Here is a 13,580-nt window from a genome sequence, read left to right on the forward strand (position 1 = left end):
TGTGTGTGTGTGTGTGTGTGTGTGTGCATTTGTTGTGTATGGTATGTTGGGGCACACTCATGCCATGCCATTGTGTGCTTGTGGAGGTTACAAGACAATTTCATGGCGTCAGTTCTTTGCTTACACATTTACTGGGGATCAAGCCCAGGTTTCAGACTTTCCCAAATGTTTCTTTTTTCCCCTCCTGAGCCATCTCTGTGATCTAGAACATTTTTGTTTTGTTTTGTTTTCAGTAGAGGATTTGTAATGGTTTTAATTGTCAACTTTACACAATCTAGACTCAAGGGACTCTTTAGAACAGCCTGGCCTCTGGGTCTGTGTCTGGGGGTTGTTTTGATTTTATCCATTGAGGTGAGAAGATCTGCCCACTGTGGGCGACACCATTTCCTAGGATGGAACTCCAGTACTGAGTTATAGTGAGAAAACTGAAAACAGGTAGGCATGCATCACCTTGCTGCTCTTTGCCCTGGACAGTGGTTGTACTCTAAACGCTGCCTGTGTTCCTGCTGCTTTGATTTCCCTGCAATGATGAACTGCACCTTGGAATTGGGAGCCAGACAAATATTTTCTCCCCCTAAAGTGCTCTGGTCAGGGTAATCTATCACAGCAACTAGATAAGAAACTAAAAAAATCCTCTTTTGTTTCATGGCAGTGGAGGGAAGAATCTAAACATTTGTTAAAGCCAGCAAAGCTTCTCAGTTAAAACCAAACAACGACAGCAACAACAATAATAATAAAAGTCTGTCATTCTGGGCAATAATGACAGTTCTCACTGTGTGGACATCTTCCATGAGTCACCTTGACATTTTCCCTGTGACATGAGCCAAACCCTGGGCTCTCCTCCCAGACAAGCTACATGAGCAGAATTACAAACTGGAAGTGAACTTGAAGATCATAAAGCAGGCTTCAAGTGAAAGGTTGGTCATTTTAGATTGGAGTGTGACTTTGTCAGCCAGCCTTTATCCCCACGCTTTGGTTTCCATGGATATTTTCTATGATACATCACTCACGTTACCTGAGCATCAGCCTTCCTCCTCCACGCACCAGCTTGTGCTGCTCCTGCTTTGCCTATGGTTTGATCTCATTTTCTCTTTGCAGCAAGCTGCAAGTTACCAAAGCTAGGGGTAATTTTTCCCTAATGAAATTTTCAAATCTCCCATACATGATACAGAAAAAAAATGTAATGCAGAAAATAACGCTTTATATATTGTTTTTATATTATTAGCTAAATATAGTTTATCGGTACAGGAAATCTTAGGACTACAGAATAAATTAATATACAGGGTAAAAAAACCCACTAACATTGGCAGGTTACAAAGTTGTTTGTCTGACTGTGGGCCAATCTTTTTTGAAAGCAGTGCCTCTGACCAAAAAGAAAAAGAAAAAGAAAAAGAAAAAGAAAAAGAAAAAGTGGAACAGATTATGGATGTTATTGCAAAGTGGGGGGGGGGAGGGGACACATTTTCACATATGACTTTTAAAGCCAATCTCATTATTTTACAACCATTACACATTAGGATAGTTATGGTATCCTTTAATTTCCTTATAGTGGTACTTAAAGACTGAAGGTATACACATATGGTATACATATGAGTGACACTGCAAACAGAACTGGTTTTCTGGAAGTCATACAGTAAATACGTCATACTGAACCCATTACAAAACTCATTAGTTAAGAACATGGGCAAAACACATGACAGAAGGCAGATATCAGAAAGGAGGCTGTACTCTGAATAAAATTTAAATTTCTCATGATGTTCTTATCTCCACAAAACAAAAGTAAGTTATTTAGAAATTCTCCTGACAGAGATACGGTCGCACCTAAATTTGTCTAAACCATCAAAACAAAAATTGAGGAACCATTAAGATCAACAGGTTGGGCATATCCTTGTGCAAAATGCTGCAAGCACCGTCTGCACATCAAGCAAACAATTATTAAGCTCTTAGTTATTTTAGGACATGGAGCTTAAAATCTCAAATCTCTAAACTCTTCATATCTCATTGGAGAGTTTATTTATTTTTTTTAATTTAATTTTATTTGTAATTCAGTTTTTACACTCCATATCCAATCCATTCTCCGAATGCTCCACATCCCATGCCCCCTCCCCACCCCACCCCGTCTCCACGTGGATACCCCCAACTCCCACCCCACCTGACCTCTAAACTCCCTGAGGCCTCCAGTCTCTTGAGGGTTAGGTACATTATCTCTGAATGAACACAGACCCAGCAGTCCTCTACTCTATGTGTGTTGGGGGCCTCATATCAGCTGGTGTATGGTTGCCCTGTTTGGTGGTCCAGTGTTTGAAAGATCTTGGGGGTCCAGATTAATTGAGACTGCTGGTCCTCCTACAGAATTGCCCTTCTCCTCAGCTTCTTTCAGTCTTCCCTAATTCAACAACAGGGGTCAACTGCTTCTGTCCATTGATTGGGTGCAAATATCTGCATCTGACTCTTTCAGCTGCTTGTTGGGTCTTTCGGGCAGTCATGATAGATCCCTTTTTGTGAGCATTCCATAGCCTCAGTAATATTACAGGGCTGGACATGGAGAGGAGCCTGAGGAAAAGAAGGTCTAGCAACAGGCCCAAAGTGGGATCCAGCTCAAGGGGAGGTCCCAAGGCCTGACACTATTGGAGAGTTTATAATCTCATACCTGGGAAGTGTTTAGAATACTACAATGCAATTTTGTGCTATTTTTAAAAATGTCATTTCCTTCATTATTATTGGTAAATAACAATTAGTTGGCTGAAGTTGTAAATATTACATACTTTCTATTAATGTGTTCAGAACTGTGTTTCTATGTGTTAAAAATCTATGCATTTAGCTATTCCACGTACTCTCTAATATATTTTTAGGTTGTGAAAGATCACACAAGTTGTGACTTCCGAGTTTAAGGACACGTCTCTGATCCCATTGGATGCACTGTCTCTAATGATCCACTGAGGATTTATGAATATTATATCAGCATTTTGCAAAATAGCTACATTTTGAATCTAGATGAATGAGTTGGGTTTTCTTTTATTCTTTTTAAAAATATTTTAAATTACATGTGCATGTGTGCACTTGTATGTGGGTATGTGCATACAAATGCAGGTTTCCAGGGAAGTTAGAAGAGGTCTCATATTTACTGGAGGAAGTTAGAGGGGCTGTGAGCTGCCTGATATGGATGCTGGGAACTGAACTTGGGTCCTCTAGAAGAGCAGCAAACACCTTTAACCGCTGAACTATCTCTCTAAGACAGGGGTATTGGTTTTTAAGTACCTAGAAAAAACAGTAAAGTATAGTATTCAGAGAAAATCAGGTGGATATGTATAGTATCTCCCCTGAGATGGAAATTTTATATATTATATTTATGCATATATATATATATACACACACAAACATGCACATGTATAAATGAACATTACATATGCATAGATTTGGTCTTTTAAAATGATATTTCCTTTTATATTATTAAATTTCCCCTAATTTTGTATGTGTTTTTCAGAGAATTTTATATGAGTTTTCAATTTTCAAGCCAGTATTAAAAATTTCAACTTAAAGTGCTCCCATAACTGTTTTTTTCCAAAGCTATTATAAAGAAACATTTCAAACATCCTCAGGCAATCTCTGTATTTCCCCAACCAGTTAACTTGAAGTTATTCTCTGGCAATTTGTAGATATAATGATTGCTTTTTGTCAAGTAAAACAGCTATTTCATTGTCCATAGTCTTTATTAGAGATTTTATTTTTAGTTGTGTGTGTGTGTGTATGTGTGCATGTGCGCACACACACACACACACACACACACACACACACACACACACACACACACACAAAGACATGTGTAAGTGAGAGCATTGTGGTGGAGGATAGAGAGAGCATGACATCATTTAGAGGCAGGGTCCAGAGTGGGTGCTAAGAGTTGAGTTCTCCTGACCACTGAGCCATCTTTCCCTCTCTTGCCCATAATCCTGAAAACTGGTTTTAAGGAATTATATCAAATACCCTCCGAATCGTGCTCTGAGACAGTGGTTCCCAACCTACCTTATGCTGAGACCCTTTAATACAGTTCCTCATGTTGTTCCTCAGACCCCCAACTATGAAGTTATTTCACTTCTACTTCATAACTGTAATCTTACTACTGTTACAAAGCCTGATGTAAATATCTGATATGCAGGCTATCTGATGTGTGACTCTGGGAGGAGTTGATACCATATGCAACTCCCGGAGGAGTTGCACCATAGATGCTGAGAACCGCTGCTCTGAGAAATGTCTAGTCATCACAGTGAGGGGCTGTCTTCTCAGTGCTGCGCTCTGTTCCTACACTCCGGAGCCAAACTGTGCGGTTACAAGGCTGCCATTTGACCACGAGGCACTAAAACTCATCAAAATTATAACTTTTCAAATTCTTGAAAAAAACTGTCCGACTCCATGCTGGCTAGGTTTTGTCAGCTTTACACAAACATGCATCATTTGAGAAGGGTAACCCCAACTGAAGAATTGTCTTCACCAGCTCTGTTTATGGGCACAGCTGAGGAATTCTCTTGGTTAATGGTTGTTATGGGAGGGCCCAGCCCACTAGGTGATGCCACCCTAGGCAGGTGGTCCTGGGCTATGAATTTGAGAGGGAAGGAGGAAGAAAAGGGTTGGAGGAAGGAGAGGATGGAAGGAGGTAACGTAACTATCTTTTTTAAAAAATGATAATAATCAAAAGAAAGTAAAGTCACAAAAAGTAAGCCAGCGAGCAGCCTGCGTCTACTTCATCTACTTCATCTCTGCTTAGTTCCTGCCCCCGGGTTCCACATAGAGTTCCATATCGGACTTTCTTCAAAGGCGGACTTTAGACCTGTGAATCGCCCCCAAATCTTTCCTCCCTAAGTTGTTTCTGGTCATGGCGTTTATCGCAGCAGCAGAAACTAGGGCAGGCCCCATTAGTTGGTAGGTGAAGTTTAGAAAAGCAGAAAGATTTGACTGTTTTCTGCACCCTTACTGGATTTTTATACCCATGGTTAACAACAGCCAGAGCCTCACAGACGCATTCTAGATGTTCATGTCTGAAATAGTAATTATCAGGGCAGCTTCAGGCCACGTTATGGGAAGTACAATGCAGATTCAGGGGAACGCACCTTAGTTCTCGGGTCTTTTCTAATACTTCAGCAAATGACATTTTCCTGTGTCAAAGCCAGAGAGACTAACCGCAACACAAACAGACATCAAGAATAGCTCTGGCTCACTTGACTGTTACGGACGGACGGGATTCCTCCTGACCTCGGGTAACAACAGTAACTGTTTACTGCACTTTACACAGCACTGGGGAGTTCCCAGCACACTGTACTGGAGTCTCTTACCAGGGACTCCCCCATGCCCAGCAGAGAGATGGGAGTGACTCTGTATTCTCTAAAGCCACAGCATTGGAATGCAGCTACCTCACTCACCATTATATACTACTCCCTTTCTTACTGTTTCTCGAAAAAAGTCCGTTTTTACATTCCTCTTTCTAGCAAATACAAAATAGAGCTCTGTTGTTATGGTTTTCAATACCACATTCATTCAATGTGCTTAACAAATGAACTTGGACAAAAGTGTCTTTATCATGTCCCATAATGTGTATTTATTTACCTAGTGAAATAAACTACATGAAGTTTATATAATGTGAAATAAACTATAATAAGCATCCAAACCATTATCATTATAATCTAATTAGGTACTTACAATTACAGAATTACAGAGTTACTACCACTACATTTATTTTGTGTATATAAATATGTATGTATATAATATATATTACACTTTATTTTCTGTGTTTACATTTAAAATGACTTAATCCTGGCATAATTAAATTAATAAGCACTGATCAGAACTGAGGAAGGAAGGAAGGCCATAGACAATCAGGGGGGCAAACAGTGACTTAAGGCTCCTCATTAACTGAATGTGTAAATACTCAGTACGAAGAGCTTTCTATGAGGCGGTTCGTAGTTTGAGTCCACTGACTGCATATCCTAGCCCACACCGTTAAACAGTCTCCGACATGCCTGCATGCAGGTGTCTGCTTCTGATTAGAGCAATGATAGTTAACAATAAGAGGCAAACGAGGGGGAAGAGAAGAAGCTCTTAGGCTAGGGAAAAATGGTGAGGAGGGGAGAAAAGCTTTGCGAAGCATTTAAAGAAAAGCCACCTACCAGCTCTACGCGTCCGAAACCTCCGACTCCGAGGGTGTCAATGATGTTGAAATCAGACAGCTTCAGGTTGGCGAAGAAGGCAGCTTCGGCTTCATATCTGGATTTTTTGATGTGAAAAAATGGAAATTTCTTAGATGCGCAAACACGAGTACCACGTATGAACGTACTGGAATGGCAAGACGGCGGCATGGGCTTGACCCGCGCCAATTCCATTTTGCTTTTAGAATCTGCGTTTTCTCACACACATAATCTTTTGGTCCCAGCTGTTTAGAATAACACAGACTTGCACTTGTTTTTCAAAGGGGAAAAATACAGAGTATCCAGTGCACGCCAATCAAGTGACCGCTACGGCCCCGTTATCAACTCAGTCACATCTTGGTGTTTTTTCTACGGGTCTTCTTGCGAGTGTGGATAATTTGAGTTGCTCTCCTGTGGGTTGGCTTTGGATTTTTGGGGTCTGCTTGGTTTTGTCTTTGCTGCTGTTCAGGTTTTAGATAGCAGTTTCTCATTAGTTTCCCTTATTCACAGATTGACAGTGTCTTCTATCAGTATTTATCAGGAGTGGCAGGATCCAGAGACAAGTGGGGGTGTCGCTGGAGTGAAATCACAGCCAGGTTTTAGAAAAAAGAAAAAGAAAAAGAACAAAAAACAGATCCGGAAAGCTGAGGACTGAGGTGCAAATGTCTGAGATGGAGGATTCCAGGAGCATAGTCACATCCCTAAGAAAGGTCTTTCCTCCCCTCACATCTGTTCACTGCCTCTCTGCTAGCAATCCTGGGGTCTTTAGGTTTGCAAGCCTCTTATATGAGTGGCAAGACGCATGGACTAGCATCCAGGTCTAACTGCCCAAGTGTCAATCTGACAGGGGTAAGAGGCCAAAATGTGCTTCTGTCCAATGAGAAAAGCGAGTATGAGTTGCTTAAAATATCCCCCGCTATTTTTAGAAAGGGCAGGAAGGCTTAAAGTGGAGATGAGCAGCCCACTGACTAAAGCCAGGTCAGGAGATCATTCAGCTGTCTCAAAACAGAAGTGTTGAAAAATCACTATGTATGACCTTTGACCTTCAGGCTAACAGGATTCATTCTCGTACTGTAGAATGCACTACATGAAGAATACACTTGAGGGAATGGTATGCACACAGATTGTGCAGTGATTATCTTTAACACTTTTGGTGTTATAGCACTTTTTAGTATAATCCAACACACCTTTACATATTATCCTGCAAAGCACATGATAGCTTCTTAGACAAGATTTCAACTCCCTTCGATGTACAATTACCATTATACCTTTTCAACAAGTCCCTCGTTGACAGACAACTCAGAGTGGATAAAAAAAAAACAGGCAGAAAAACACCAGTCTTTATTTATCTGCTTATCATGTGAATTCGGCTACTTTGAACAAACCTTTATAGACAAAGCTGGTGAATCCAAGAGCGTTTGCCGATTTCTCTCATTAACTACCCAATCCCAAGGTCACCAGAGCAGTGCAGGACCTGAGCAGCTAGAACGGAACATAAGGGGCAAAGGCACATTTCTAACATTCCAAATACCGGCTGCTCTTGGAACGTGAAACCTCCAGCCCACTTAATGAGGCAGGGGCAGAGTTGACTCAACAGGTGCGTCCAAAGGGCATCTGTTGAGATCAGACTCCAGGAGGGTTTATAGGCACTGGAGCACTTCCTGGTTGTCTAGATAAACACATCCCTATTAGCATTTCTCCAGTTTTTTTTTTTTTTTTCAAAAACAAAAATCTGTTTTTCTTTAAAATGCAGAGTTTTTTTTTTAAAACAAGATATTTTGAAACCTTCATCCCCAATGCTATTTTATCAGCCTCATAAAACAAACATGAAAGGAAGCTGAAAGGATAAACCTAAAGAAACAATGGTTGGTTCTGACTCCTCAGCCAGCTGCTGGAGTTTTAGGATTACACATCAACGGCTGGTTCATTCATTAATGCAGTTGTTGCTTCCCTTTGGGTTTTTGCTTTGTCTTTGCTGTTTTCTGAGACAAAGCCTTTTTACATAAGCCAGGCTGGCTTTAACCTTGTGATCCTTCTGCTTTAGCTTCTCCAGAACTGGGATTATACATGTGTACTACCAGATTAGGATAATTGATACTTTTATTAATTCAAAACAACATTATTTGAAGTAAAACACTACTAAAATGCCACGTCAGAACTAATAATCCTCATATATTCATAAAAGGAACATTCTTGAATAGTAATGTGTTCGCTAGATCTACAGATCTCAGGGGCAAAAAGAGTACACTCAGACTGTTAGATTACTGCCTTTTTATCTGTTTAATTTATGGTATTATTCCTTAAACCCTTGAATATACCGCTGACATTCAGTTTGGCCTTGTAAATTCGGGCTGTAAGTGCATCCAAATGAGTAGATGGATTCCCAGCTTCGGCAGAACATCAAAGCTGCCCGAGCCTTGCTACACCCAAGCGAAACAGTTACTTGTAGGGTTGGTACCCCAAGTCCCCACCGTGAGAAACTCCCAGTGATTGCCAAGTGAATAATAAAAATGCACTTTAGTAACATGTACAGTTCACAATGTCTGGTTGCTTACTCTATAACAGGGGTATAAAGTATATTCTCTAACTGCTCTTAAGTTAGTATGGGCCATCACCTTAAATATTATTATTACTAATTTAGTAATGGGGTGAAAATGATTGGTATGTTTTTCCAGAAAAGTATAAATACTAGTATATATGTTGCAGTTACAATCATCTGAAGCCTATAAACCCACAAATAGATGAATAAAACGTAAGTAAGGTTGGACTGTGACTTGTAAATAGAGCATATGCTTAATAAGTGTGAGATTCTGGTGTCAATTTCCAGCAAACACAGAAAATGAGCAAGCAAACTATAACAGACAAACAAACAAACAAAAAAGCAGAAACTTGTATATGTGTGTTGGGTGAGGCAGACATAGGGAATGTATCATTTCTCAGACATTCCTAATGATAAAGTTCATGTGGGATGGTAGTGATTAGAGACAATGGAGCCTTGTTAATCCTTATAGGACGATTGTTAAGCTGTGAAATATTGGACAGTTAAGACAGCTGAAAAATTACAAAATTGTCTTGAATTTTACTCCCTTTTTTCAACTTTGCTTTTATGCCACAGGAGTGCCTAAGATGAGAGAGGGAACTAGAAAGAGAGGAGGGAGGGGAAGTTATGATTGGGATGTAAAGTAAATAAATAATTAAAAAAAAAAACAAACCAAAAAACAAAAACCCGGAGGTGTGGAGATGAGGCTAGGACACACGCAGCCTGGGACATCTGCGTTTCTTTCACCCGTGCATCTGTTTCTCCTCTTTCCACAGTCACTAATCTACGCTGTGTAAGACTCAAATTGATTTAGGAACAGACAGTAGTCTTCAGATTCCTAGTCCTTCTGTTATTATCAATAGAGGAAGGAGTTCTTTATTAACCACTACGCTTGTATCTCTGTCTCATGTAGCATCTGTGAATCAATTACTTCCTATTTTTGTATTAAGAGAATTGGATGTTATTATTATTATTATTATTATTATTATTTCATCAGCTTGTTTCCCTGGGTCTCAGCAACTGGATGAGTGATTCATCAAGACCCAGACTTATAAGACTTACTATTGTATTCCTACATTGATTATTACAATAATACAACTATTTCTACATCATTTGATAAAGCAGACAATATTACCTACACTTTTAGGCAAAGATGATGTGACTGAAACATAGTAAGATGAGTACTTGAGAACCATTTGAATAAAGCAAATGTGGCCCTGTTTGTTTTAGTTCACTTTATCTACCATAAAAATTAACTTCAGAAATCTAGGCCTCTAGGGAAAACTAACTAAGGTCTCAGAATGTCCTGATTCATGGAAAAATGATGTTTCCTGGCTTTTCCTGGACTCATCTGCTCTTGAGTGTACTTGTATTGCTGCCTGAGGTTAGGCTTATCAGTTCTTGGGGGAATCTATAAAAGCATTTCAGGAAACATAGATGGACTCGAATCGATAACTGAATTATTTTTTACTGTGTATGTAACAACATGAGATTTAATCAGATGATAATGTCTACTTGGGACTTAATAATGATATAAGAGAAAACCAGAATTAACAGGCAAAAGCTCATAGCTTTATGGTTCTGTTTCTGCCCATGACTTTGACCTTCCCAGTCCTTGGTTCTGTAATGTAGGGATCTTAGAGATATTGAACACATACACCTATAAGCTGATGAATTGGTTGCTAGTTCAAGTCAGAGTCCAAGCTCTCAAAGCACCCAGGAAAATGCCTAGACGTCCTCTGCTTTCACACAGTATGTAATAAGGCTCACTGGACCTACAGATATATTTAGACAGAAATGAATTAAAATGGAGTGAGAGATTTTAGAAATGAGATTTATATGTAGAAGACAGTCTTGGTCTATGATAAATGCAAACCCTAACCCTGACAATGTACTAAATGAAGACTTACTTGCACATAAAATACATTATTTAAAATTAGTTTCTGATTTAATAGAGCCTGGTGTGTTCAGTAATTTGTGTGACAAATAAATACAAATGTAGTAAAAATATATACTCATACATAGAGAAAGCAGCATTAAGTGGGAACAATAATGCTTATTTGCCTACTCAGCACAGAAATAATTCAAACTAACCCCAGGGACTACTGTCTTATGACACTGCTTAAACTGTTATGGACAAAACATCAGGAGCTACATACCATACACCCTTGATTATCAAATGTTCAAATTAAATAAGTAAAGGAAAACTTGACAGCTCTTATAAGCAAGACACTGGCCATCTCTTATTTAGTTGTCATACCAAAAATGCTTCTGGTAATCAGGCATGAAAGTACCAGTCTTTAATTCATGGAGAGCAGGGTGAATGAATGGTTTTGTAGATTAAGTTAGTAAAAAGAAATAGAAGGTGCAAAATTAACTTAGCAAATTTTGAGTATCTCATTAGGTCAATTCTCTTCTGAAAGTGAAATCTATTTCATATATATATATATATATATATATATATATATATATAGTTTTATTTATTTAGTCAATCTAGTCATAAAGTGCATCCCTTGAAAAGAGTCAGGCAATGTTCATGCAGAGGAGAACTGCACTTCACCTTCTGCTGTGCAGCCACAGCCATGCAAGCCTTCCCTGCATTCAGGAAGTACATTGTAGCTTTCTTCCAGGAAATGGAAAGTTTCTCTCAGCTAAATTCTTCTTGTTAACTCTCTGTACAGATGGGGCAACAGCATATATTTTGCCTCCATTTTGTAACTGGCCCTTCCAGGCCCTTAAATGTGCTCTTAATAGTAACACCTATTATCTAATTTCAGAAAAGGATGGGTTTATCCAAAAGTGTTATTTTATTTTATTTTGATTTTTGAAATTTATCTCTACTCACAATCACACGGATTTCACTCAATCATTAAATGCAAAATAGGTAATCTAGTCTCTAGACAGACACATTGGTTCTATTCTAGAGAATATTCTCCTTAGCCTAGAATTGTCTATAGATTTATTTTCTCCTTCCAACCAATTATACAATCACTTATTGAGCACAGGAGAGAGCTCAGAGGTTGGCACCGGGTGGTGGTCACCTCTATTTCAGAATCTTCTATGGTAGCAACAAAACTTTTGTGGTAGGTAGTTAGTTGATCAGACATCTACTGTTGTCTTTTGATAGTCAGAAAATCCATTTGATTTCCTACCGCTGAATTTTCTGTGAGCTATCAAGGTAGCCACATTTGTTAGGGCCTGTGCCTTTCATGTAAGCCAAGAATAGCTAAGGAAATAGCAACATGGTTGAAACATATTCTTGGAAGCCAGTTGGCTTGGGCAGACCTCAGCTCACTCCTCACTTAACATAGGCAGGAGCGAGAAACTTAATTCTACTTCCATTTAATTGTCAGGAGAAATAAATCAGCTTCCTTGGGTTACAGTAAATGATGAGATTAAATTATAGAAAGGTAAAATAAAGATGACCACTACTAATAATTTTTTTGAAAGATGATCATTACCTAAGATGCATTTAAATTATGTGTAAGATACTCATTTTAGTCAGGTTTAACTATTAGCAACTGCCTAAAGTTTCTATCCATGCACTTTGGGCTGATCTAAAACTACCCTAGTATACCTGAATATGATCTGCAGAACATTTGGTTGGCAAATAGAACAGATGTTAGTACATAGAAATAAATTAAGGACATGTGGGATTTGAACTAACAATAATGTGCCGCGATTCCTTCCCTAGAACTCAGGATACTTTAATTACGGATGGTGTCCTTCAGGATAGTGGATGTCACTTAGACTGCTGCAGCATATCGCAACTTAGACTGTTTTTTTTACCACTTAATTTCTGAACTACATGTGATTTTTTGCTGTCAAAGAATCAAACAGTTCTGTTATCTATAATGAATGAAGGCTGGGGCGCCTGCAGTCAATTCTAGGCCTTCTATTAGAAGGTTTAAATTTGACATATTCATCACTTTTGCCTTCAGAAAATATGGAATGTGTGAGGCTCCAAGAGAGAAAGACACATGTCCTGATGTTACTTCCCGACAAGATTCTTATCTTCAACTATTCCCTGAGCTTGGGTGTGTGTGACGGAAGGAGAGAGAGATGATACATCACCGTGCTCTTAGCCACAGCCAGAAAACAGAATTAGGTAACAACCTTCGCAATCCAGAGCCTGGAAGTGACTGAAACAGATTCTCAGGAGGCATTCACTCTTCTGTAAATGTCCTCACGGAGGACGAATCATTGCCCAAATTAGAGTTGCCGAGAAACTACTCAGTGTCCCATTCCTGTAAAGATTCCTCTCTCCTGTTCCTGGAGCTTATTCAGTATGAGAAATTTCCCCAGAGCATCCCAAAGACCCATGCTCATTAGGCAACAGCGAAAGCCTTGCCAAGGCCCATAAGCACAAAGGACAGCATTAGTTCCTTCATAACATGCCAGTGAAAACCCTGGCTGCCTCCTGTTGACCAGATATTTGTCAGTGGATTTTTTTTTTTTTTTATACTGGGAAGGCTCAATGTCAGATCAACTTAATTGCAGTATTTGGCAAATTATAATATTCTTTTGATTAAAATCCTTACAAGGTTTATGTGATGTCTTCACTCCACTGCATAGTATTTGTTAAAGATCATTCCCAGAGGTGGTACAATTTGGAAGACAAAACAAATTTAAAACACACACACACACACACACACACACACACACACACACAGAGAGAGAGAGAGAGAGAGAGAGAGAGAGAGAGAGAGAGAGAGAGAGAGAGATTCCTTCTTCATATATTACTGACAACAACAGAAGAAAACAGGAGACAAAAGACAGTTTTTTTTTTTTTGTCAAAGCATATTTGCAACATTACATCACATGAGTTTATTTTCACTGCTATGAATATACAACACAGTTAACTT

The 13,580-nt window shown here is 39.1% G+C and overlaps 1 protein-coding gene across 3 annotated transcripts in view; it reads right to left on the reverse strand.

The window, feature by feature from the left end:
• Prkg1 (protein kinase cGMP-dependent 1) overlaps positions 1–13,580 on the reverse strand; it is a 1,174,992-nt gene that overhangs the window by 49,644 nt on the left and 1,111,768 nt on the right. For all 3 annotated transcript variants that reach the window (XM_029531419.1, XM_021187092.2, XM_021187085.2), the window contains one exon: positions 6,159–6,255. In XM_029531419.1, coding sequence (XP_029387279.1) covers positions 6,159–6,255 — 97 coding nt within the window. The remainder of the gene's footprint in view (positions 1–6,158; positions 6,256–13,580) is intronic.

Source organism: Mus pahari, chromosome 1, assembly GCF_900095145.1.
Source record: "Mus pahari chromosome 1, PAHARI_EIJ_v1.1, whole genome shotgun sequence".
Lineage (NCBI taxonomy): Eukaryota > Metazoa > Chordata > Mammalia > Rodentia > Muridae > Mus > Mus pahari.